The following is a 25,907-nucleotide window of genomic DNA, read 5'->3' as shown; positions in this document are numbered from 1 at the left end:
TGACAGACCATTAGAAGATGGATGTAACGGTGCAATTCGGATGGGTTTAGTGCTGTTCGACTTCATGAATGTTTGAAATTCTCAGATACGAAGACATATCAAATACGAAGACCTCTGGTATGCTGTAGGTACTGAAACTTTGCTGGAGTTTTTCAATTGTTTTATAAGAAGTTGTACTTCTAATAATTTTGAGTGGGTACCAACCACAATAAGGTCCACCAATCCCAAGAACAAGACCAGTGAAGTCCATGTGCCCCTTTGCCCATCGTTTTCCTGGTCATTCCCATGGCTGCAAAGAGGCTGACGGTGGGAGCTTCTGGTTCTCTTCGCACAGGGAGCACTAGTTCACCAGATTCTCGATGTCTATAATGAACCCAGACCACCAGACATAGCCCCTTGCGAGCATTTTCATCTTGGATACCCGGGGTGTCCATTGTATAATTCTGTCAGAATTGGGCACCGAGCTGGGCAGAGGATGACTACTCGGGCTCCTCACAGGATGCTGCCATCTTCTACACTCAGCTCTTGTCATTTAATGAGGAAGGGCTTTGTGTCATCCATGGGGTGCCCTTGGATTCTACCTCATAGGATCATATGGGATTGTTCTCATTGGAGTTCAGAAGAATGAGGGGGATCTCATAGAGACTTATAACATTCTAACAGGACTAGACAGGGTAGATGAAGGGAAGATGTTACCAATGATGGGTGTGTCCAGAACCAGGGGTTACAGTCTGAGAATTCAGGATAAACCATTTCGGACACAGATGAGGAGGCATTTCTTCACCCAAAGAGTGGTGAGCCTCTGGAATTCATTACCACAGGAAGTAGTTGATGCTAAATCATTGAATATATTCAAGAGGTGGCTAGATATAGCACTTGGGGAGAATGGGATCAAAGGCCATGGGGAGAAAGCAGGATTAGGCTATTGAGTTGGATGAACAGCCATGATCGTGATGAATGGCAGAGCAGGCTCAAAGGTCCAAAAGGCTACTCTTATCTTCTATGTATCTATATGTTGCATTTTTTGCCAGTATGATGTCCTTTTGGCATCCTTCTGGATCCACCTTTGAATCCACTTCACAGATACTGGCAAAGTATCCGCGATGCCAAGGTCATGATGACTTCTCCAATGTCGGAAGAGGGGCCAAGCTTGTGAGCAATGAGTGGGAGGCATCTTAGAGCATCCCCGTTGGCAATGTGTGTTCCTGGGTGGTGCTCGAGAGAGAGAGAGAGAGAGAGAGAGAGAGAGACATCGTAGACCACTAACAATAATGACCGATGTTGTATCCTAGGGGAGGAATTGCTTTATCCTCTTTGAAAAAGCCCAGCAGGGGTTTATGGTATGTTTCAATTGTGAAGTGTCTGCTATAGGTTTATGGGTGGAATTTCTTCACCCCAAAAATAACAGCCAATCCTTCCTTTTCAATCTGAGAATAGTGGCCGGGATTCTCTGAGCCCGCGCCGGTTCGAAGAATCACCGGTCTAGCCGGAAATTCCCGCCATGCTGCTCCAACACTGGAAAATCGGCGACAGCCGTGGGCGCGCGCAACCGACACGGCGCCAGTTGGGGGCCGTTGACAACCACCCTAGCGCTGATTCTCCATGGTCGACTGGCCGGGTTCCTGCCGAATTCCGCCAGTGTGGTTCCAACTTGGTACCACCCGGCGGGAGCTCGGACCAGTGGCCGTGGTGGCTGTCCAGGTGGGTGGGGGGGGGGGGGGCGGGGGATCAGACTCCGGGGAGAGGGCTGTACGACAGCCAGGCCCGCGATCGGGGGCTACTGATCGGCGGGCGTGCGCAATTTGCAGGGGGCCTACCTCCTTCCCCGCGGGCCCGCTGTGTGGCGTGGCTCCAGCGCGGAAACAGCCATCATTCGCATGCGCCGGCGTGGAAACGGCTACCACACGCATGCGTGGACCCGCGCCGGCATTGCATGGCCAAGTATCGTTGCCGGAGCAGCGCGCAGTCCTCCGCCGCCGTGCTGGCCCCCTGTGGCCGTTGAATAGCTGGGCCAGGAGGCCCATTGATGCCGGCGTGCAATACTCCGGTCTTTACGCCGGCGTCAACACTTTTCCGGAATTTCGGAGTCAACACTTGACCGGAGAATCCCGGCCAGTGTCTTTCCGCGTCTGCCAAGGATCTGGATGCAAATGCTATAGGTCTCTCTGTGTCATTATCCCGTCGATGGAAAATGGCTGTCACTACTCTATATGGAGAGGCATCAATGTTAATATCAGTTCTCTTTAGGGGTTGTAATGAGCCAGAATATTTGATGATAATAAGTGCTGCTTCACCTTCATCAAGTCTTCATCCTGCAGCACCTGCCACAACCACCTCTGGTGTTTTTTTAACCAGTGTGTGGAAGGGCGACAATAAAGTGGCCAAGTTTGGTATTAATTTCCCACAGTAGTTTACGAGGCTCAGGAAATATTTTAATTCTGTTGTATTTCACAAGATCGGTGCCTCTTTGATTGCTTTAACTTTATCCTCCATGGGGTGTAAGCTTATTTATCGATTCTGTACCCTAGCTTAATCACTTTGCCTGCCTGGAACACACATTTGCCTCGTTTGAGATGGCCAACTGCGTCAGAAAATCATCTCAAACCTTCCTGCTATTCAGCACGGTGGCGGAGTGGTTAGCATTGCTAACCGGGTTCAATCCCAGCCTGGGTCGCTGTCCATGTGGAGTTTGCACATTCTCCCCATGTCTGCATGGGTCTCATCCCCACAACCCAAAAGATGTGCAGGATAGGTGGATTGTCCACGCTAAATTGCCCCTTAATTAGAAACAAAATAATTAGATTTTTTTTAAAGCTAATCTTCCTGCCGGTTTGCTCGGCGCTCTTTTTCTGTGGCACCTGTGATTAGTATGTCACCTAAGTATACAGCCACCTTAGGTAACCTTTGAGAATATTCTCCATCATGCATTGAAAAATGGTACATGCCAATGAGACTCCCATGGCCAGTCGTTTATGTTCGTATAAACCCTCCTGGGTATTAATCGTCACTTGATTCCTGGATGACTCGCCTCATTTTAGCTGGAGGTAGACATGGCTCATATCTATTTTGGTGAAGGTTTGACCCCTGCCAATTTAACATATAGATTTTCTATATGTGGCATAGGATACCGATCTAAATGTGAGGCTTTATTAACCATTAGTTATTAGTTCCCACAAAGGCGGACTTATCGGACTTGACGACAGGGCCTACTAGTGCAGTTCAATCTGCGAATGGCAATGGCCGTAGAATCTCAAGGCGCTCCAACCTCTCAAGTTTGGTATCTACTTTGGTAGGTGAAGTGTATGGGACTGGCTTTGCCTTGAAATATTTGGATAGGGCATGGGGTCCACATAAATCTTTGACCTTGCTCTCTTTATTCTACCAAGGCCTTCTTGGAATACCTTGCTGTATTTGCCAATGACCTTGCACAGTTTACTGGTTCCTAGTTTAAAAATTTGCTGCCAGTCCAGATAGATCCTTTGGAGCCAGTCTCTGCCCAAGGGACTGGGTCCTGGTCCTCATACAACTATGAGGGGGAGTTGGGCCATCTGCTGCCCATAGGTAACTGGAGTCATAGTGGTCCCCATGATCTTCAGTGATTCCCCTGTAGATGTGGCCAATCTGATCCTGGTGGCGTGCAGGCCAAGGAGCAAGATGCCCGCCCGGAGACACCTGTCGTGGAAATTATAATAAAGACAAATTCTTTGAGGTTCAATTTAAGGAAATTTATTTACACAAATATTTGCGGAGGGAGGAGTGGTCTCGGTGCATAGCCATTCCACAGCACTCTGAGATTCGACCAAAGAAAGCATATCTTTATAGTCTGAAATAATAGCTTGAAGTAAACAGCACATAAGATGACATACGTAGTACGTATGTTCTTGGTTAAAAACAACTCGAGTACGCATTTTGTTATCTTTCAGAGGACAAAACTAAAGAGCTGGTCATTGACTTCAGGAAGCAAAGTACTGTACACACCTCTGTCAGCATCAATGGGGCCGAGGTGGAGATGGTGAGCAGTTTCAAATTCCTAGGGGTGCACATCTCCAAAAATCTGTCCTGGTCCACTCACGTCGCGCTATCACCAAGAAAGCACATCAGCGCCTATACTTCCTCAGGAAACTAAGGAAATTTGGCATGTCCTCATTAACCCTTACCAACTTTTACAGATGCACCATAGAAAGCATCCTATCGGGCTGCATCACAGCCTGGTATGGCAACTGCTCGGCCCAGGACCGCAAGAGACTTCAGAGAGTCATGAATACTGCCCAGTCCATCACATGAACCTGCCTCCCATCCATTGACTCCATCTACACCTCCCACTGCCTGGGCAAAGTGGGTAGCATAATCAAAGATCCCTCCCACCCAGCTTACTCACTCTTCCAACTTCTTCCATCGGGCAGGAGATACAGAAGTCTGAGAGCACGCACGAACAGACTCAAAATTAGCTTCTTCCCCACTGTCACCAGACTCCTAAATGACTCTCTTATTGACTGACCTCATTAACACTACACTAAGTATGCTTCATCCGATGCCAGTGCTTATGTAGTTACATTGTATATCTTGTCTTGCCCTATTATGTATTTTCTTTTATTCTCTTTTCTTCCCATGTACTTAATATGTTGAGCTGCTCGCAGAAAAATACTTTTCACTGTACCTCGGTGCACGTGACAATGAACAAATCCAATCCAATCCCATCCAATGTGTTATCATAATAAGGCCGAGACCAAAATACTAAGCAGTATTTTGTTTACGTTACCTGACCTACTTATTTTCATTCAAAAGCAGTGTTAAACTATAGTCAATATTTCCCAGCATGCTTCTAAGTGGGCAACTCATTAATTTCCCTTCCACAACGCCGCATGGTCTGTTCCTCGACAATGGAGACAGCAGCTCCCATATCCACATCCATTTCTAGGGAATGGCCATTGGCCAAAAGTGTTATCTTTATCAGGGCAGCCTTAGGGTTGATGATGAAGTTTAGCTGCATCATTTTGTCCTCTATGGGCTGATTAACTTGCAAATCCTGGGCCTGAGGTTTGGTTTCCAGCCTGGGCAGCACGCATACTGTTGATTCTGGAAGTCTTGCCTGTGTCATGTCCTTTGGCCACACTTACAGCAGCCTTGTGGTTGACACTTCTAGTCCTCCAGGGAAGCGTCCCTGGTACTTCTCGGGTTATCCAGCCATCTTTTTGAGCTGTCAGAATGTCCTGACTGAATGTTGAGTTGGTGGTGGAATGTTGGAGCCTTACATGCTGTCAAAAGGATTACTTTATGTCTTTCATCCCGTTCTATGCTATTAGTGTGGAAGACATAGCGCATGCGTTCAGCATACTGGGACTAGTCCTCCACGTCCCCATTATAAGACTCGAGCATCCCAAACAAGGGCATTTCTTTTTGCTTTGTTTCTTACTGGAGTTGGCGTCAGGGAGTTTCGATAAGGCTGCCCAGAATCCTGTGCTTGATCCTCATCGCCAATGTAATAATTCCAGGAGGTGTGCAGTGAAAGACCAAACTGGTTTATTCTAAACTGAAAATAAAGCCGATACCATGGCAGACAAAACAAACATCCCAGCCCAGGACTATCGGCAACTGGCAGGCAGGGTCTGGGAGCTACATTTAAAGGTCGCCCAAACGAGTCCCAGCTGGACGGGTCTCCGCCCGCTCATCACGGGAACTCGGATTCGCCCACGGGGAGATGAATTAGCTAATCTGCATGGTCCTTGTGAGCATTATCACATTGTCCTATATTTTTAAACGTATATCTCTATACACCTCATATTTACACTTTTTCCCTCCTCCATCTTATGTTTAACTTGTCCCCCATTGCTCCAAATATCCTTTCAGTGGTGAATTTTATTTGAGGTGAACGCATCCTGTGTAGGCCTTCCTTATACCTAAACCTAATAACAGCGCAAAGGCATAGAAATCCAGAGCCATCCCTTCAATATCTGCCGAGATATGCAATGATGTGCCTGATGCACCTCACCTGACCTAACACACAACATGAGGAATAATCTTGAAATAGCCGCCTGGAATCTAACACTTAACCTCTTGTGCCTCTTTGAAATGCCACCATCCTGCCCTTCCTTACATTATTGGTTGCAATGGCTTTAGGGTGTATTATATTGACTATTTAAGAATAACATCATTGGCATAATTTGTTTATTATGATTGGGTGGAACAAAATTACACTGCTATAGCAGGTATAAGGGAAAGATGTAGTGACTGGACATAGACCTGTACATATGTTCCCAAATGTTTAACTTTTACTTCACTGGATGCTTATACTGCTGTTGTACTTCTCTCTGGTTGCAAATAGCTGGTGGAAATGTCAGGAAATATCAGAGTCATAAACACATTGGAAGTATTTTTAATTCCTGGCAATAATGCCAAATGCACAATAACAGATTGAGCGACTGGTAAATACCTCACCCAATTTTTATTGCCATGATATTGCCTGTTTTAAGCTATCACTAAAGAATTCAATTTATTTGTTTTAGAAATTGTTTATGATTTCACTGAAATTATTGAACACAGGAAATCTGGCTGTATGTTCATGAGGTCAATGACAGAGTATTGGTTTAGGTTGTTAGCACAGGTAGGATATTGGATCACACCCATAATTCCTACGTGGCATTTTCCATCTCAGCCAAATACTGCAGACAACAATTAAAGGAATTTCTTGGAAGAATATAAGGAAAAAACATGGGTTACTTATCAAGCAACTTCATTGCTTGAAGCCTGGAAGCAAGATTCTGATCTTGTTGTATAAAATAGAGAATGTAAAGAGCAGAGAGCAGTTGGAAAATGGGGGGATCTTTTAAGCCACCTCACTGGTGTGAACAGAATAGGCACACAGTTAATATATCCGTGTTCCTACCCAATTCCCTCACATTGCCATCTTATCTATGCCCTTTATTAGGCAGCCAGTTGACTCATGCAGAAGCCTCATTAATATATACTAATTGAGTTCATGTAATGTCCATAGGAAGGTGATGCCACCCTACTTAGTGACCACCCATTCAGTAAAACCTGGCAGGGAATAAAAAGTGGCCCTCTAAGGTAAGTAAAGATGTTTCTTAGTGTGCCAGGAGGAACGCTTCCAGACTCCTGAAGGAAATGGGTGACTGGTGCCATGGGAACTCCTCCTTTATACCCACAAAATGGTCTCAATTCCTCCCTCATCCCCCACCCCACCATGATGTGACGGGTGACCTCTGGACAACTCTTTTCTAGCTTGCTAGCAACCTCTTTCTGCCCACTATCGGAAAGCAGATGGCCAATAAGGCGTAATGAGGTCTGGCCATTAAAATCAAGCAAAGCCTCCTCGGCAGACTACCGAGTGGGAAAGCCATGAACTCTCAGGCCACTTCATCCATCATTGCCCTGCTTTCCGGATGGGGAGTTAAAATCCCATCCCAATATGGTTCTGTTGGGAATGGGAAATAGCATTAATTTACAAAATAATGTATTCAGTTTACAATCTTCATGATCCTTTGAAATGTGCTGAAAATCTGCTTTTTTTGTTTCTGTTTAGAAACCAGGATGCTGCAAGGGGTTCTTTGGTCCAGATTGTAAACCTTGTTTCGGTGGTTTCAAAAACCCGTGTTATGGACATGGAGATGTAAGTTGCTGGAAAATTCAGCTTAATTCTTTCTTCAATGTTATGTCAGTAAAAAATTACAAATACCTATGAGGAAACGATACACTAATAATCTCAACTAAACCTGCTGCGACATTGGCTATTAGGCATATTGGGATAGAAATTAGTCTGGACTCACTGACGGATATTAGACTCAGTGATGAATGCCATCCAAAGCAAGAGGCTTGATGATCAATAGAAATCGATCCTCAGGCCTTGTCAGCATACTAGGCATACTGGACTAAGATTGGCCTCCCACACCCTCCCTCAATGAGGCCGTTCACGCTGACAGGATCTTCCTGCCAACAGTGCACTCCCACCGCGGGTATCACGGCGACGAGGGGTTGACAATGGCGGGACCAAAGATCCCACTGCTGGCCAATGGAAGGCTGCCTTTGCCGCCACAAAACACATAGTGGGTTATGTGGAAATTCCCACCCTAGAATTCTTATCCCTGTACGTCTTCAGCCATCATTTTCTCTCAAATTTCCTCCAACCTTAGAACCTCCACATACAACTGTGCTCCACTGGTTCCAACTTCTTGTCAATCACTTTCCCCTTTCACTCCGCCATGAGTGGCCTGGTCTTCAGACATATAGGCCCCATTTCCTGTAGTTCACTTCCTAAACACTTCAAAGATTTCGCCAACCCTCCTTCAGCCCAACTCTGTTTTCAAACTTTTGATGCCCACTTTCTAATCTCGTGCTTTGGTTCAGTGTCCCATTTCCTTACAATTCTGCGAAGGATTTAACAGAATTTTGCTGCGTGAAAAGGCATATACAATTGCAAGATATTGTTGTGTTGGCATATCAGGGAGTTACCCTACCAACAATAATTCCTTGGTTACTCATTCTGTGCACACATTGGGTGCCTTGTTTACTTTGATAACACAATGACTATTTCAATTGTAGTTCATTGGCTGTGATGAAAGGCAGTATATAAGGGTGCATTCTTCTCTTTTTTTATCCAGACAAATAGATAGATAATATTTCAAATGTCTCCCTTACGTTAAAACTGCTGGGAATGTTAGGCATGAAGGAGTTCTTTTTTAAAAATTAAATCCTTTGAAAGTTTAACAATAATAAATGATTAACTTTATTCTTCACAGTGTACTGATGGAATAGAAGGAGATGGCTCATGCAAATGTTATTCAGAATTTAAAGGAATTGCTTGTCACATTTGCTCTGGTCACAACAAACATGGTGAAGATTGCACCCAAGGTTAGTGAATTACAAAATACCCAAATGGTGTCAAAATGTGGGTTTGCAAATGAGGGAAAATATGAAGCAATTCACATATTTTTTTGTGCTGTCATTTTTTAACTTATAGAATTTATCTTTGTAATTAACATCACTGGCAGTGCGTAACTTTTATCAGTGAACACTACTGATAAAGTATCTATAGGAATAGATACCAGCTGGATCATTTTAATGTAAACTGTCAGATCGGAATCTGGAAGATTGATTTTACATCCCGTCTAAATATCACTTTCTAGTGGCTCCAATGGAGAGTAAACTCATGCAGAGTCTCAAACCAGCACTACACCCAATTGTTAGCAGTTTCCCAGTGGCTGGGTTAGGTTCTGATTGCCCCGGCTAAGCTAGTCGAAGATCAGCATTTCATCACAGTGAGCATTGTAAATTATAAGGAGGCATCTTCACAGAAAGTCTGTGTTGTCTTCCATATCCCCATATGTGCTGACAAGAGATGACCTTCTCCATTGCTAACATGTTCAGTACTTGGATAATAACCCTCACGCCTCATTTGATACAGATGCCAGTAAAAATCAATAAAAACGTTTTTTATTCCAGGATAAAATCCGTTTCCAAGATGAGTTGCTGATAAATATGTTTAAAAGACATACAACTTAAACAAGCAAAGAATCAGTGCTTTATAAGTTCACACAATTTGTTGGCAATTTCGGTTTATTCAGGTTGTTTTATAAAACTGTGCGCAGCTACCAGAGATTTTATTCCATTGCACAAAAAATTCTATTAGGCGGGGCTTTCCCTCCATTTTCCTGTCATGGGAGCGGGCGTGAAAAACATGTTCCACCACCAGCGGATCGTTCACTCCCTACTGCATTAATTATGCGCTGATGGGAAACATGTCGTATTGCTGACTGGCGTCCTCTCATTTGCCCGTCCCGCCACCCACTCACTGCTTCCTCATTTCGGACGCCATATTTAAAGTGCTGTTGTGCACCAGATGTCTCAATGTCGGCAGCCCAGGACTGCTCCACTGAAGGCATGGCCCATGAAGCCCAAGAAGACGGCAGCCTCCAAATTTCGTGACATCTCACTGGTGCATCTTCTGGCAGTTGAGGCCCGCCGCCATGCCCTCTACCACCAATCTGGCTGCAGGAGTTCCAACAAGGTAACCAATCCAACTTGGGAGATGGTTGCATTGATGATCAGTGTCAACACAGCACAGAAGTGATAAGCCATCCAATGCAGGAGGAGGATGAATGATCACATCCATGCCGACAGTAAGTCAACTATTTCATCACTCGTAACTCACACACTCAGAAGCCCATCATACATTCACCTTGATCTCACAGACTTCCAGCTCAAGGACATCACCACTCACTGTCTCACATACACCGTCACATCTCATCTGGCCTCATCTCCTCTGGAGCTTCATCCTTATCCTGCCCACAGCTTCACTCACCACGCACTCATGCCAGGCCCTCAGCTCTAGTCCGACAACACTCGGATTAGGAACAAGAGGCTACCACAGCAGGAGACCGGTCACAAAGCCCACCTACACTCACTCCTAGTGCAAAGGTACAAACCTCGGTGGGGCCAAATTCTAGTTAGTAGGGAAATTATTGGAGAAAAGTCTGAGGGACAGAATTGATCTCCACTTGGAAAGACAAAGATTAGTCAAGGCTAATCAGCAAGGCTTTGTTGGGGGAGACCATGTCTAACAAATTTGATTTCATTTTTTGAAGAAGTGAGTGGCTTGTAGATGAGGGTTGTGCAGTTGTTGTAGTCGGCATGGACTTCAGTAAGGCTTTTGATAAGGTTCCGCATGGGAAACTGATCAAGAAGGTAAGAGCCCATAGGATCAGGGCAATTTGGCAAAGTGGATCCAAAATTGGCTTAGCAGCAGGAGGTAGAGGGTGATGGTCAAAGGTTATTTTAGTGACTGTAAACCTGTGGTGTACTGCAGGAATCGATGCTGGACCCTTGCTGTTGTAGAGTACATTAATGATCTAATCGTGAATGTGGGGTTTATGACCAGCAAGTTTGCAGATGACACGAAAATTGGTGGTGTGGTAAGTAGTGAGGAGGATAGCCTTAGACTACAGGATGATATAGATGGGCTGTCAGAAGGACAAAAAGTGACAAGTGAAATTTAACCCTCAAAAGTCTGAGATGATGCATTTAGGGAGGACGAATAAGGCAAGTCAATACATAATGAACAGTAAGATGCTAGGAAGTACAGAGGAACAGAGGGATGCAAGTCCATAGGTCTCTGGAAGCAGCAGAATAGGGAGATAAGGTGGTTAAGCAGGCATATGGGATACTTGCCCTTATTAGCCTTGGCATAGAATAGGCCAAGGAGGTTATTATGGAGCTGTCTAAAATGCTTGTTAGGCCACAGCTAGAGTACTGTGTGCAATTCTGGTCGACACACCACACGAAGGATGTGATTACACTAGAAAGTGTGCAGAGGAGATTCACCAGGATGTTGCCTGAGCTGGAGCATTTCAACTATGAAGAGAGGCTAGTTAGGCTCGGGTCGTTCTTCTTAGAGCAGAGAAGGCTGAGGGGAGACCTGATTGAGGTGTAGAAAATTATGAAGGACATAGATAGGGTAGATACTTTTCCCTTTAGTAGAGGAGTCAAAAACCAGGAGATTTAGAGGTGTTTTGAGGAAAAACCTTTTCATCCAGAGGGGGTTGGAATTTGGAACTCACTCCCTGAAACGGTGGTAGAGACAGGAGTCCTCACAACATTTAAGAAAAATTAAAATGAGCATTTGAAACACCTCAGAATACAAGGCCACAGACCAAGTGCTGGAAAATGGGATTGGAATAGATAGGTGTTTGATGGTCAGCACAAACAGCATGGGCTGAAGGGCCTCTTTTTGTGTTGTAAAGCTCTATGACTATTGCAGGCTCAGGGTCACAATTTGGTATGCACAGCACACAAACCAGCTCACAGCAGAAGGAGGCAGGAACATCCAAGATCGCAGCACTTGAAGGACTGCTGGAGGCCACAGTTGTGCTCAGTGCGAGTCAGATGGCGAGCCTCCAGACTCCGTCCTAAATCAGTGGTGGAGCTGCAGCGACAATCATAGGAACATCAGAAATGGATGTCAGCTGCACTCCTCAGATTACAATGGACGATGGACGAGTCCGTCCACCTTGTGTTTGAGTTGATAGTTCTGTCAATGACACCAAGGTCAACACTGGTGGGATGGTGGCTGCCATGGTGACGATGCTCCAAGACATCTTCTTGCACTGGTGCAGGAGCTGCACTCCATTTCTGTAATCCTTGGCAGTATCCATCAAAGGTCATACGAGAGGGGGCGGGGTATGTTGATCCCACTCCAGCTGCCCCTTTGCCTCAAGTATCAGCCAAGGACCCTCAGGGACCCAAAGGGACCAGCAGCTGGTCATCCCAGGGCCTTTGACCCAGATGACTCTGTCACTCTCTGGCCAATCCAAATTGCATCTTGCGGTGGCCCATTACCTCCATCTCCGTAGGCCCAAGAGACAACGCCACTCCCCACAGCAGCTCACCCTTCAGGTCTTGGCCCTCCAGAGGACATCCTCCAAGGTCATTACAGATAATAGGGTGTAGCAGTCAGCAGGCTGCATCCACCTCCACTGTGGATATCGGAAAGCACCAAGATGCAGTGGTAGAATTAGGAAAATTTAAAATATTTAGGAACTCAATGTATATAATGTACACAAATGTAAATACACATTTCCTCTTGTATATGCATCCTTTTTACGATGAGCTTTATTGCTGTCAGTTAGGTGTGATACCATGGTGCCTTCCCTCACTTATCACAGATGTTGCTATCATGGACCTCTCAGCAATGCACTGAGCTTTCATGATGTGGAGATGCCAGCGTTGGACTGGGGTGAGCACAGTAAGAAGTCTTACAACACCAGGTTAAAGTCCAACAGGTTTGTTTCAAACACGAGCTTTCGGAGCACGGCTCCTTCTTCAGGTCACCTGAAGAAGGAGCCGTGCTCCGAAAGCTCGTGTTTGAAACAAACCTGTTGGACTTTAACCTGGTGTTGTAAGACTTCTTACTGAGCTTTCATATCACCACAGTGTGTGGGCCTTTTCTAGATCATTCTCAACATCAGTGATGTCTCAACGTTAATGTTACGTGTCCTTGTGGGGTCAACACGGTGGCTCAGTGGCTAGCACTGCTGCCTCACGGCGCTGAGGTCCCAGGTTCGATCGCGGCTCTGGGTCACTGTCTGTGTGGATTTGCACATTCTCCCCTTGCTTGCGTGGGTTTCGCCCACACAACCCAAAGGTGTGCAGGATAGGTGGTTCGGCCATGCTAAATTGCCGCTTTATTGGAAGAAATGAATTTGGCACTCTAAATTTTTTTAAAACAATGGGCGGGATTCTCCCGTACCCGGCGGGGCGGGGAGTCCCGGCTGGTGCTGGGGGCGATGGCAGGGATCCGGCGGGCGGCAGGTCCCGTAGAGAGACCACGTCTTGTCGGCCGTCGGGGTACTCCATATACGCATATTGCAGGTTAGCGTGGAGCAGCTGGACCCTCTCGACCAACGGGTCCGATTTGTGCGCCCGCACGTGTTTCCGGAGCAGGATGGGCCAGGGGAATCCTCCGCACCTTCAGGGGCTAGGCCAGCACCGGAATGGTTTGCGCCCCGCCGGCCGGCGTGGAACGCCTTTTTGGCGCCACACCAGCCAGGGCTGAAGGGACTCCGCCGGCCAGCGAGAGTCCACGCATGTGCGGGTGCGTCAGCGGCTGCTGATGTCATCCCCGTGCAGGGCGGGGGTCACCTACGCATTGGCCATCACGGAGGCTGACACAGCTGATGAGTAGGAAAAGACTGCCCCCATGGCACAGGCCCACCCGCCGATCGGTGGGCCCTGATCAAGGGCCAGGCCACCGTGGGGGCACCCCCTGGGGCCAGATCGCCCCGTGCCCCCCCAGGACCCCGGAGCCCGCCCACACCGCCAGGTCCCGCCGGTAAGGGACCTAGTCTGATCCACGCTGGTGGGACCGGCAAAAAAAACAGCGGGACTTTAGCCCATCGCGGGCTGGAGAATTCGGGCAGCCCCGGGCCCATTGAGTCGTGCCGGTCCCTGCCATTCTTCGGGGCGGGCGGCGTGACTCACGCCTCGCCGACTTTTGGAGGACCGGAGAATTCGGCGGCCGGCGGGGGCGGGATTCATGGCAACTCCCGGCGATTCTCCGACCCGGCGGGGGGCCGGAGAACCCCGCCCAATGTGCTTGTGGAATGAACTTTGTTCACAAGCTTTGCAGTCATGTCATGTTTATTCTGGCTGTGTAAGATTGAGGGAGAGGTGTTCTCCTATCTCATCTGTATTCTTGAAAGGTGTGTACAAGGAGAGACGTGTTTATGCATGGAGAAGGTGGTGCGCGATCAATAACCACAGAAACGGAGTAGTCCGAATTGAAGGCTTTAATCTACAAGATGTTTCCCCAGCAGCTTGAGTACAGAAAGAACGATGGCTGCTGGGAAACACGGGTTCTTACACCCCGTCTCATTGGGCGGAGCTACCTTCGTCTTGACCAATGAGAAAGCAACACTTCGGCCAATGAGCAGCGAGCCTTCTCCACCAATAGCAGCTCACTCTCCCAGGTACCGTAGTACCTCTAGTCATACTACCACATTCACCCCTTGTTGAGAAAGGAACCGGGGTGGGGGGGGTGCTCGTTGAAAAGCCGGGGGCGGGGGGGGTGGGGCGTCCAGCCAGGACTGGTAGCCCGGTGCGGGTGGGACAATTTACTGGTAGTATGACTAGTGATATGGGACTATACCTCTCCAACGGCGGCTGCCCACCGGCCCATAGCTATATACAGAGTTGTGTATCGACTCGATCAGACGATCAGGGGCCTTGGACGTCCTCTGCGACGCGGAGCTTCGTCGGAGGTGTTGGAGATGCGGGTGTCCATGACTCCGGGAGCGATGATCCGGTCCTCGTGGAGGTTTCCACACCCCTAGATGGGGCTGGTGAGGGCCGGGCCATAGGGGGGGGGGGGGCGTCTGGTCCTGTGGGAGAGGGGGTTGGCAGGCCAAGGAGTGGAGCGTCTGCGGGGAGCAGTTGCGGTTGGAGGGTGGTGGGTGGGGCTGGTGCCGGGGGCGATGGCAGGGATCCGGCGGGCGGCAGGTCCCGTAGAGAGACCGTGTCTTGTCGGCCGTCGGTGTGCTCCATATATTCATATTGCGGGTTAGCGTGGAGCAGCTGGACCCTCTCGACCAACGGGTCTGATTTATGCACCCGCACGTGTTTCCGGAGCAGGATGGGCCAGGGGGCAGCCAGTTAGGTGGGGAGCGAGGTCCCTGAGGAAGACTTCCTGGGGAAGACAAGAAGGTGTTCATGAGGCATTTGATTTGTAGAAGTGCAATGTAGCGACCGGATGGAGTGAAGGGCGTCTGGGAGGACCTCCTGCCAGCGGGAGACTGGGAAATTTCTGGACCGTAGGCCAGTAGGACGGTCTTCCAGACCATGCCATTCTCCCTCTCGACCTGTCCGTTACCCCGGGGGTTATAACTGGTCGTCCTGCTTGAGGCAATGCCCTTGCTGAGCAGGAATTGACGCAGTTCGTCACTCATAAAGGAGGACCTATCGCTGTGTATGTAGGCGGGAAATCCGAACAGGGAGAAAATGCTGTGGAGGGCTTTTATAATGGTGGTTGTGGTCATGTCAGGGCAGGGGATGGCGAATGGGAAGCGGGAATACTCGTCAATCACGTTGAGGAAGTACGTGTTGCGGTTGGTAGAGGGGAGGGGACCTTTGAAGTCCATGCTGAGGCGTTCAAAGGGACGGGAAGCCTTTATCAGATGCGCTTTTCCGGGGCGGTAGAAGTGTGGCTTGCACTCCGCGCAGATGTGGCAGTTCCTTGTGACTGTCCCGACCTCCTCGATGGAGTAGGGCAAGTTGCGGGGCTTAGCTCCATGTGCTCTCTGTCTCTTGGCAGGGTTTTCCTGCCATGTGTCCATTCTCAGAGCTCGTGTGTGCTGTTGTTAGCCAACCATATTTTCGACTTTGAGCGTACATCTGCTAAGTTTATCAAGAAATGGGAGCACCTAGTCATCCAAGGTGATGGACCTCTGTCCCTCTCAGCCACATTATAGTCCTGGCGCTCAAATGTCCGACCTTGAGCGTCTCTCACCCTATAGCTGCTTGTATTGCGAGGACAAGGCTCTCATCACTGTGCTTCCGCTCACCTGAGCACTCGCCGAGGTCATTAATGCTCATTCCAAGTAGTGATATGTGGTGGGCAATAACGGCTTCCAGAATGCTCTGCAAGTGTCTGACTTGGCCAGGGCCAGGGCTGGCCATGAGGGCACAATGTCTGAGTTAAAGAGGAGGCATTTAATGTCTGGCAGGCAAGTGTTTGATGTTGTCATGCTTGGATGGTCGGATGGTGATGCAGCCCAGGATCCCAAACTGAGTGTGCCGGATGTCAGTGTGATTTGGAAGAACGCACCACAGATGACTGAGTCATCTCGAATGGATTCACAGCAGCAAAATATCCAGCTACCCTGTTCCAAGTGTGAATTATTTGAGTGTGGACTGTGGATTGTGGCATGAGCCGCGATGTACCTTCTCTATGCAGGAGTCTGAGTCCACTGCACAGGTGTCATCACCACATCCTTTGTGGATAACCTTTGTCACCAAGGAGCTAGCGCTGGGTCCTGTTTGTTCCCTTGAAGATTTTCGGGATCTGCAATCTAATCGAGATGTATGACCCGTGGACGCTTCCTGGACGCCCTATGCTGTTCTTGCTCATGTATTTGCTTTGTTTGGCCCTTGTTCTGCGTTGTGACAAATTACGTATTTGTCGATGTACTTTGTTGATTATTCTTTTTGTCTACTATGCGCGTACTGTGTACGTTCCCTTGGCTGAAGAAAAATACTTTACACTGTACTTCGGTACGTGTGACAATAAATCAATAAATCAATCAGTCAATAAATGGCCTGACAAAGCTTCCTCCTCCTTGGGACAAGCACAGTCTTTGCAAACTCAACAATGTAAATTGAAGGGCGTCTTCCCAGCACTGACGATGCTTTGTCATGTGCCTGAATGCAACCTTCCTCACTCATATCCCATGGTACAGTCACAGCGCTGCAGCTCCATCTCCTGCCCTCCCTTTCCCAGGACAGCCAGAGCCCTGCAGCTCACTAGCTGCTTTACCGCTGGTCTGGTAGGTAGAGACTTGCCTATAACAACCTCCTAAAAGCATGTGCTGCCTGCAAAGCTGGTGCTGATTCCTATGTGTGCTGCACGATGCATGGTAGGTGAGCTAAACGCAATGTCGTGAATGAAGTGAAGGTCACCTGGTACACTTTGCTTATGTGCCGTTGTGACAAGCGTTTTTCTATTTGCACCCTCATGTGTCCGGATAATCCAGAATGAGAGATTGATTCTGGCATGGATTATAATGAGATGCAAATGTATTGAAATGAAGTTCCCATTGTAGTGTGGTGGGCATCGCGACCCACCATTGATGGCTGAAGCACACAATTGCAACCTGGTTTTACAATGGTTTTACAATGGCGTAAAAATGAGTTTTGCCCTTCTTGTTATATTTTCCGCTCCTGTCTGCCATTGCGGAAAATCCCAGTCACTATCTTTACAATCCTGCCTATCGTTAAAAATAGCACTTAATATCCAAGACTCAAATTTTTGGGACATTCCTGTAATGCACCTCTATTAGCCTCACATGAAACAACCAAATTCCCTTTTGCTAAGCAGGTCTGAATGGACCACTGGACAGATAGTGGTGCAAACACCGTTTCATAAAAGACTCCAAATACACTCCAGTGCAAGACGTTAAACCAATATAGAAGCATTCATCCTGTAACTGCTAAGATCCATACATGTGGTAACATCATCTGCTGTTTTGATCAGTTGTCTCTTTAGGTCAGGCAATGTGCTCTTTCTGAAGAATCACACCCTTATGTTTGCTAACAACATATACATTTATTTTGAGCAGAAAGGAAGAGTGAGTGAGAGGGCACATGGAAGTTGCAGTTGCATTTCTATCTATAGTATTGATGTAAATCTCTTTTCCAGATTGCCCTTGTTTGCACGGGATTTGTGATAATAGACCTGCAAATGCAGGGGTCTGTCAACCTGGTACGTGTGAAGAGAGTTTTACAGGTATATTCTGTGACAAGAAGACTGAGTCTTGCGGTCCAAGTGGTTTATCCCAATACTGCCATGCCTTTGCTGTGTGTGAATATGACAATGGAACTGCCAGGTAAGTAGAAAAAGTAGCAAATTTCAAAATAGCAATTACCCCTTCAAAATTTTTTAGTCATTAACAGGAAGAAAAGGAAGACTTGCAATCAACATTCTGGGGGTTACCATTGATCAGAAACTGAACTGGACTAGCCACATTAATAATGCGGCTACCAGGGCAGGTCAAAGGTTAGGAATCCTACGGCGAGTAACTCATCTCCTGACCCCCCAATGCCTGTCCACCATCTACAAGGCACAAGTCAGGAGTGTGATGGAATACTTTCCACTTGCCTGGATGAGTGCATCTCCAACAACACTCAAGAAGTTCGACACCATCCAGTACAATGCAGCCTCGCTTGATTGCCCACATCTACAAACATTCAAACCTTCCACCACCGACGAACAGTGGTAGTCATGTGTATCCTCTACAAGATGCACAGCAATAACTCACCAAGGTTCCCTTAGACAACACCTGCCAAACCCACGACCACTACCATCTAGAAGGACAAGAGCAGCAGATACCTGGGAACCCCACAACCTGGGTTCCTCTCCAAGTCACTCGCCACCTTGATATGGAAATATATCTCCGCTCCTTCACTGTTGCTGGGCCAACAACCTGGAACTCCCCCCCTAACAGCATAGTGAGTTTACCTACACCTCAAGGACTGCAGCGGTTAAAGAAGGCAACTCACCACCACCTTCTGAAGGGCAACTAGTGATCGGCAATAAATGCTGGTCTAACCAGCGATGCACACATCTCCTATGAATAAAAAAAATTATCTAGAGTATTTTGCAACCTTGGGCATAGCCAAAGTAAGAATTTTGAAGGCGTAGTCAGCTGTTACATAGGAAATGTGGCAACCATTATGTGCACAGTAAGGTCCTAACAATCAGTAGAGAGATCATGACCAGATAATTTGGTTCAATAATATTGCTTATTTGGTTCTGTGCCAAGATATGTCAGGACAAATGTCCTTGGGTATGTACCTGTTCAGTAACCTGCCACACATATGCTCAGACCAACCTGAATTTCTAGTGTCTAAATCAATGATCATCCTGGAGGGCTCGCCATTGATCAGAAACTGAACTGGACAAGTCATATACAGGGGCTACAAGAGCAGGTCAGAGCCTGGAAATTCTGCAGAGAGTAACTGACCTCCTGACTCCCCAAACTCTGCCCTCCATCTACAAGGTACAATTCTGTAGTGTGATGTAAATCTCACCACATGCCTGGACGAGTGCTGCAGCATCAATACTCAAGAAACTTGACACCATCTAGGGCAAAGCAGCCCTCCAGCACCCCATTCACCATCTTAAACATTCATTCTCTCCACCAATGCACAGTGGCAGTATTGTGTACTATATACAAAATGCACTGCTATAACTCACCAATGCTTCGACAGCATCTTCCATATCTGAAACCTCTACCAGCTAGACGGACAAAGGCAGCAGATGCATGGGAACACCACCAGCTGCAAGTTGTCCACCAAGCCAGACACCATCCTAACTTGGAATAATGGGCATGATTTAATGGAAAAATTTGGGCATGATCGGCGGGATGTTTCCAGACAGCCACGTTGGTAACATCGTGGCCCAAATTTAACAGCACTTAGTGCTGGAAATGAGCCCCGACAAGCTTCTCACCATTACTGGTTGTCTCGCCATCGTATTTTCCAGACCTGTGCCTCAGTGTCTCGCTGCTAACAAGGGGAGCTGCTTTTAAATACTCCATCACCACTCACTCCCAGTCAACATACAACATGGCAGCACATAGACCTGCTGCATGCTTTGGGGATGCTGACATAGACAGGTTTCTCGACGCTGTGAATGAGGGACGGGGCACCCTGTTCCCCCAAGGGGTCGGTGGGCCAGAAGCAGGGCCACCAATACCGTCTGGGAGGCAGTACAGCAGCTGTCAGTGTGGGCAGCATGACCAGGAGGACCTGCATCCAATGTTGGAAGAAGACCAAAATCCTCCCCCGAGCTGCAAGGTTAAGTTATCACCTCTCTCCTGCCAACAGTTCCACCTGCCACCCCTCAAATTCCGAACTCCCCCAACACCACCCCACAAATCACTGGCTGACACTTTTCACCTTTCACACATCCTATCTTCATGCTTGTTCCTCAGCACCCCCTGCCAGCCACCAGCACAACCCCTTCATGTTCATTTGCGGTGCCCACACGTGCCACCTGCTATAGACCCCCGATCCATCAAGCGCGTGGCTCACAAAGCTCCCTCTTTGTCCCCACAGGAGAAGATAGCCCATAATAAGCGAGAAAGGACCAAGATGGGGGCAGAGTACTAGATATCTGAGTCCTCATCCCATGAGGAAGGGACCCTGGAAATCGCAGGGTTGTCCGAGGAGAGAGCAGTCACTGACAGCGAGGTTGGTCTGTGCCGCAGAGGTGAGGATCGACATCTCCTTCACCCAGATGATCTGCCTCAAGTGGGTTGTTCATGTCAGACAAAATGATCCTTCCCTCTAACTGACCAAATGTCCATTCTTTCTCAGGATCTCCATCTGATGGGGCTGGACCATCCTGAGTCGTTGCCCCTCGCACCCCCCCCACCACCACCACCCAAGAGACCACCTCGGAGGAGAGCTCTGAGGAGACCACCATCGAGGCATCACAACTATCATCCCCACCTTCTACCAATGCAGAGACACACACCTCAATGGACAACATTAGTGGACAAGCTTCTGGGGCACAATTTGGCAAACACCACACAGTTGCTGATGCACATCAGGTGGAGGCAGGAACATCGAAGGGAGTCAGCAGTTGGAGGTCTGCTGGATCCCAGGTCTCAGCTGAGTCCCAGTCAGATGCCGAGCCTCTGGACAAGGTAATCCCACTATCTGTTGCCAGGAGGAATGGAAATGTCAAATGTTCACAATTTAAAAATGTTGTACCTGATACATGTGAAGTCTCTGTCATGTTGGTCTTCGTAGTGGGCCTGCCTGTACCCCCATTCCGTGTTGCCCTCCACTCCCCCCACCTACCCATGGGCATAGTGGTCCAAGATCAAATGCCCCCAGTGCAGATCCCGTTCGGAGGATGGGTTTGAGCACACTGTCAGCAGAAACACAGAAGTCAGACTTTGGCATAAACTGAGGAGCATCAGAGCTTACCTCACAGAGAGTTATCCTCACTCTCCTGTGTTGTATATTTGAAACCTCATAGAATCCCTATGGTGTAGAAGGAGGCCATTTGGCCCATCAAGTATGCACCAACCCTCGGAAAGAGCACCCTACCTGAGAACCCTCCCCAACCATATCCCTGTAACCCCATAACCCCACATGCAAGTCTTTGGACACTAAGGAGCAATTTAGCAGCCTAATCTACACAGCTTTGAACTGTGGGGGGAAACTGGAGCACCCGGAGGAAACCCACACAGACGCAGGGAGAATGTGCAGACTCCACATAGACAGTCACCAAAGGTTGGAATTGAACCGGGTCCCTGATACTGCGAGGCAGTGGTGCTTACCACTGTGCCACCGTGCTGCCCTCACAGGTCTGTTGTGTGGCATTGTATCAAATGCCTCCTGAAAACTCATGTATGCCACATCGACAGCATTACCATCATCGACTCTTTCTTTTACTTCCTCACATGGGGTGTTTCCTCCAGCCTGTGTCGACACTGCTGCCTTCTCCAGTGGCTGACCTCCTCGGCTGCCACCAGCACCGCAAGGACGTCCTCTGCTAGACCGACACCTCCATCCATTTTGGCATCTGTAAGGAATTGGAGAAGAAGAGAGACCGACAATCAGTTACGGCTTCCACCCCAGGACCCTCAAATCCCCCAAGCCAACCCCACCCTTATGTGTCCCGCCTTCTCTCAGAGCGCCATCCAGGAAGCCGGTTGTGCTGTAAAACCTCACTCTGCACACTCACCCCTGGCCACAGCAGGAGCCCCTAAATCCCAGACTCCAAGCCCCTGCCGGGAACATTAAGGAGACCGTGCTCAAGTGCCCTCCCCTGATCCACAAACTCACCCTTTGGTCGCAAGGATATCCCTACTGCTGAAGCCCAGCTCTCGAGTGTTTGATTGTTGGCTGCTGCCTCTATAGTGCTGATGCTTCTAGAGGTCAGTCAAACTGTTCAGACTTTAAAGTTTGACTGAAATACAATGCAGTAAAAAATTGTGTGAGACATGGCACATGTACCCACGAGAAGCACCTTGTGTAATATTTTGTTTATTAAATGGTCAACAGTACCATTATACAAAATGATGAAAACCAATTACTTAACAGTCCATATATCACACTAACCATTAATCAACAAGGAAAAGGCATCGAGCCTTACACTCCAGAATATAGGTACAAACGCAAAACTACAACAGTTCATTTGTACAAAGAGAACTAAATACACTGTATCACCCCACTCAGATCTTCAACAAAATGGAAGATCCTGGCCGTTTGGTTGTTTTATCTATCAGACTGTGTCCATGAGCCTCCATTGTACACACCTTCTTAAGCCGCCTAATTTAAACGGAACCAAAGCTCGGTATCCGCAAGTTCCACTGGCATTCAAGGTGCAGTAAAACAGCCTCGATGTCCAGCGATCGGGTTGCTCATTTGGATCAATCCGCCTCTCTCTCTCCCTCCTGCAGCTCACAGTAGTAGATTCCTCAGCAGGTGAAAATCACATTGACGCACAACACACCAGAAGAGAGAAAGAGCTCCAGTTCCACTTCTCCAGCGCTGGCAGCAGGTCATCTTACATCCTCCCTTTCCTTATTCCAGACCACAAAAGCAAAGGGGTGGCAGCAGACAAACACACAGCTTCCGGGCAGCAGCAGTTGTATTCGGATCAAGCTGTTCTCTCTCCCCCTCTCGCAGCTCCCATGGTCTAGAAATGCAGTCTAATCTGCCCTTAATATTGTCCCCTTGCCACTGGATTTGTTTGGCATCAATTATTTGGTGATCAACTCAGATTTATTTGAAATAATATCCATTTTAATGTTTTCATGCTTTCCCCAGGTGTGTATGTAAGAATGGATACGAGGGTGATGGGATTTCCTGTCATGTAGAGGATCTTTGTAAAAAGCCTGACCGAGGAGGATGCGATGAGAATGTGAGCAAAGCTAGCATTTCTATTATCTATTGTCAGAAGACTGTATAGCAGGTTTGTCCAAACCATGGCCCGGGGCCATAACCTAAAGGCCCCAAAAGCCTCTGTATTGGACCAGAGCAAGTATTTACACTACGGACATGTTCAGTTAAAGATTCTCAAGGAGCTGCTCCTCCAATCACAAGCTGCTCCTCGCCCATGTTTGCCGCAGATAGGCTAAGCCTATCAGTGGAAAATTCAGCAAATAATCATTTTCTGATTGGAGAGCAGCAATGGAATGAGTATTTCTGTTTTGTTACCACAGTGTGACTCTCTCTGCCTCAGGCCACACTCTCTCTCTTCCTCTTGCACAGACACTTCCCTTATTGGAGCACAATGGTAAAGATGACAGAGCTGTTCGGTAGATTAAGTGAATAGCATAGTTGCAGCAACAACGCCCACCCAGAGCAGCTGAAGTCCCAGACGGCGCAGAGTGATGAAGTGCATCTCTTTTCAGCATCTTGAATACCCTATATCCAATCTCCTGGACCTGAGTGAGTGGGTGCGAGTGAGTGAGTGGGTGCGAGTGAGTGAGTCGGTGCGAGTGAGTGAGTCGGTGCAAGTGAGTGAGTCAGTGCGAGTGAGTGAGTGAGTCGGTGCGAGTGAATTAGTGAGTCTATACGAGTGAGTGGCTAATCCCTCCTTTCAAATAGCCTGCTGCTGTGAAGCTGGAGGCTGCTCACAGTCAAAGGGAGTGAAATTGACTTTCATGAGAGAATCTGCAGCAGGACACTTTTCTGGAGAGTTTGGTAGGACAGACAGGCTGCAGCTCTGGTTGCCCCCGTTATGGGTCTCCAGCATTTTTAAAGGTGGCTTGACGGCCTCACATATGCAAAGCCCCTCACCCTCTCAGCCCAGGGCTGACCCCCGACCTGATCCTCCTCCAGCCCTCCGAACAAACCCAGCCCCCTGAAGACAACCCCCCCCCCCCTCCCCCACCCCACGTTCTGAGCACTGGAGCAGCAGATCCGGTGCCCTTGAGCTGCGTGCCAGTTAATAGAAAGGGCTACTCACCTTCTCACTTCCCCATAGTAACAATTACGCCAGTTTCCCATTTTTGAAAAGGAGTATTAAACAACACCCATGTAAATTCTCACTGTGGAGTCGGTTGACTCCGGGGAGGCTGCTGCATTTGACTTCAATTTCACTCATGAGATTGAAATGAATGCAAATAGTGCTTACTGACCATTTTGCCGTTTTTGGACGAGATCCGGAACTCGCACGCGAACCTCGAGTTTGACCTTTCCGATTATTCACCCGGCATGCCCCAATCCATGCCGAGCGCAACATGGTGGTTAAATCGCGCCCAAGGTCAGTGTTGGTTAAACTCAACTCCTTAGCGCAGCCCCAGTCTCCACCCCTTCCCTAGTGACCAGGACGTGGGGCCTAGTCTGGCTGTTTGTAGCTCTGTTTCTTAAGTAAAAAGACAAAAAAGGTTTAATTGGTTAACTCTGCTGCTTGACACTTTTGAATTTTTATTAATTACCTATTTTGTATCATCAATTTATTCCATTGACATTGATTTTTAAAAACAATTAATGTTTAATGTTATGCTGAAATGTTCTCATCGGCACTCGAGTGAGAAAAATATTGAAATGTGGAGCCCCAAGCAAAAAGGTTGCTGGAAAGGACCCTAATTGAATAACATGCACTCACTTTGGCACCTGTAACATTACTCAAAGTACATGGGGTGCAGAGGTAAGGTGAGGCAAGAATCACCGATTGGGGATTTAGGATTGATTTTGCAGAAAGGTGCTATGCGTATGTGACCATTGAAAGTATTGGAATTTTGACTCTTTGCGGGGGCAGGAAGTCAATTTAGGTCTGTGGGGTTGATTGACTAGCAGACTTAGTATGGAGTAAGAAGTAGCAGGACATTTTTGGATGAGTTGGAATTTATGTGATTTAGTTTGGGAAATTGGTGAGTAGGGCATTGCGTAGGTTGGTTAGAAGGAAAGAAGCAGAGGCAGCACGGCGGCGCAGTGGTTAGCATTGCTGCCTCACGGCGCCGAGGTCCCAGGTTCGATCCCGGCTCTGGGTCACTGTCCGTGTGGAGTTTGCACATTCTCCCCGTGTTTGGGTGGGTTTCGCCCCCACAACCCAAAGAAGTGCAGGGTAGGTGGATTGGCCACGCTAAATTGCCCCTTAATTGGAAAAAAATGAATTGGGTAATCTAAATTTAAAAAAAAAAAGGAAAGAAGCAGAGTTGAAAGTAAGCAGTCATGTTAGCACAGTGGTTAGCACTGCTGCTTCACAGTTTCAGGGACCTGGGGATTCCCGGATTAGGTCACTGTTTATGCGGAATTTTCAAGTTTGCCCCGTGTCTGCGTGGGTTCCTCCGGGTGTTCCAGTTTCCTCCCACAAAAGTCCCGAAAGACGTGCTTGTTAGGTGAATTGGACCAAACATGGAGTTTTCCTTCAGTGTACCCGAACAGGCGCCGGAATTTGGGGACTAGGGAATTTTCACAGTAACTTAATTGCAGTGTTAATGTAAGCCCACTTGTGGCACTAATAAAGATTATTATTATTACTGATGGACAGAGTGTTGAATACATCAAAATCACTTTAAAATTTTGTTTCTTGTAATTTTAATAATTTTTTTAAGCCTACCAAATGCACATTTTCAGATTTTGGGTGGGATGATACATTGTAATATCAACACATGATACTAATATGGAATGGGAACAAGTTGCAGTCCTGTACACTG

The 25,907-nt window shown here is 47.8% G+C and overlaps 1 protein-coding gene across 1 annotated transcript in view; it reads left to right on the top strand.

The window, feature by feature from the left end:
* The window catches only part of stab1 (stabilin 1), a 324,671-nt gene that overhangs the window by 115,162 nt on the left and 183,602 nt on the right, over window positions 1-25,907 (top strand). The window contains exons 21-24 of the mRNA XM_038812582.1: window positions 7,541-7,627; window positions 8,754-8,865; window positions 17,921-18,107; window positions 23,071-23,164. Coding sequence (XP_038668510.1) covers window positions 7,541-7,627; window positions 8,754-8,865; window positions 17,921-18,107; window positions 23,071-23,164 — 480 coding nt within the window. The remainder of the gene's footprint in view (window positions 1-7,540; window positions 7,628-8,753; window positions 8,866-17,920; window positions 18,108-23,070; window positions 23,165-25,907) is intronic.

Source organism: Scyliorhinus canicula, chromosome 11, assembly GCF_902713615.1.
Source record: "Scyliorhinus canicula chromosome 11, sScyCan1.1, whole genome shotgun sequence".
In the NCBI taxonomy this organism is placed as follows: Eukaryota; Metazoa; Chordata; class Chondrichthyes; order Carcharhiniformes; family Scyliorhinidae; genus Scyliorhinus; species Scyliorhinus canicula.
This window is presented reverse-complemented; position numbering and strand designations above follow the sequence as displayed.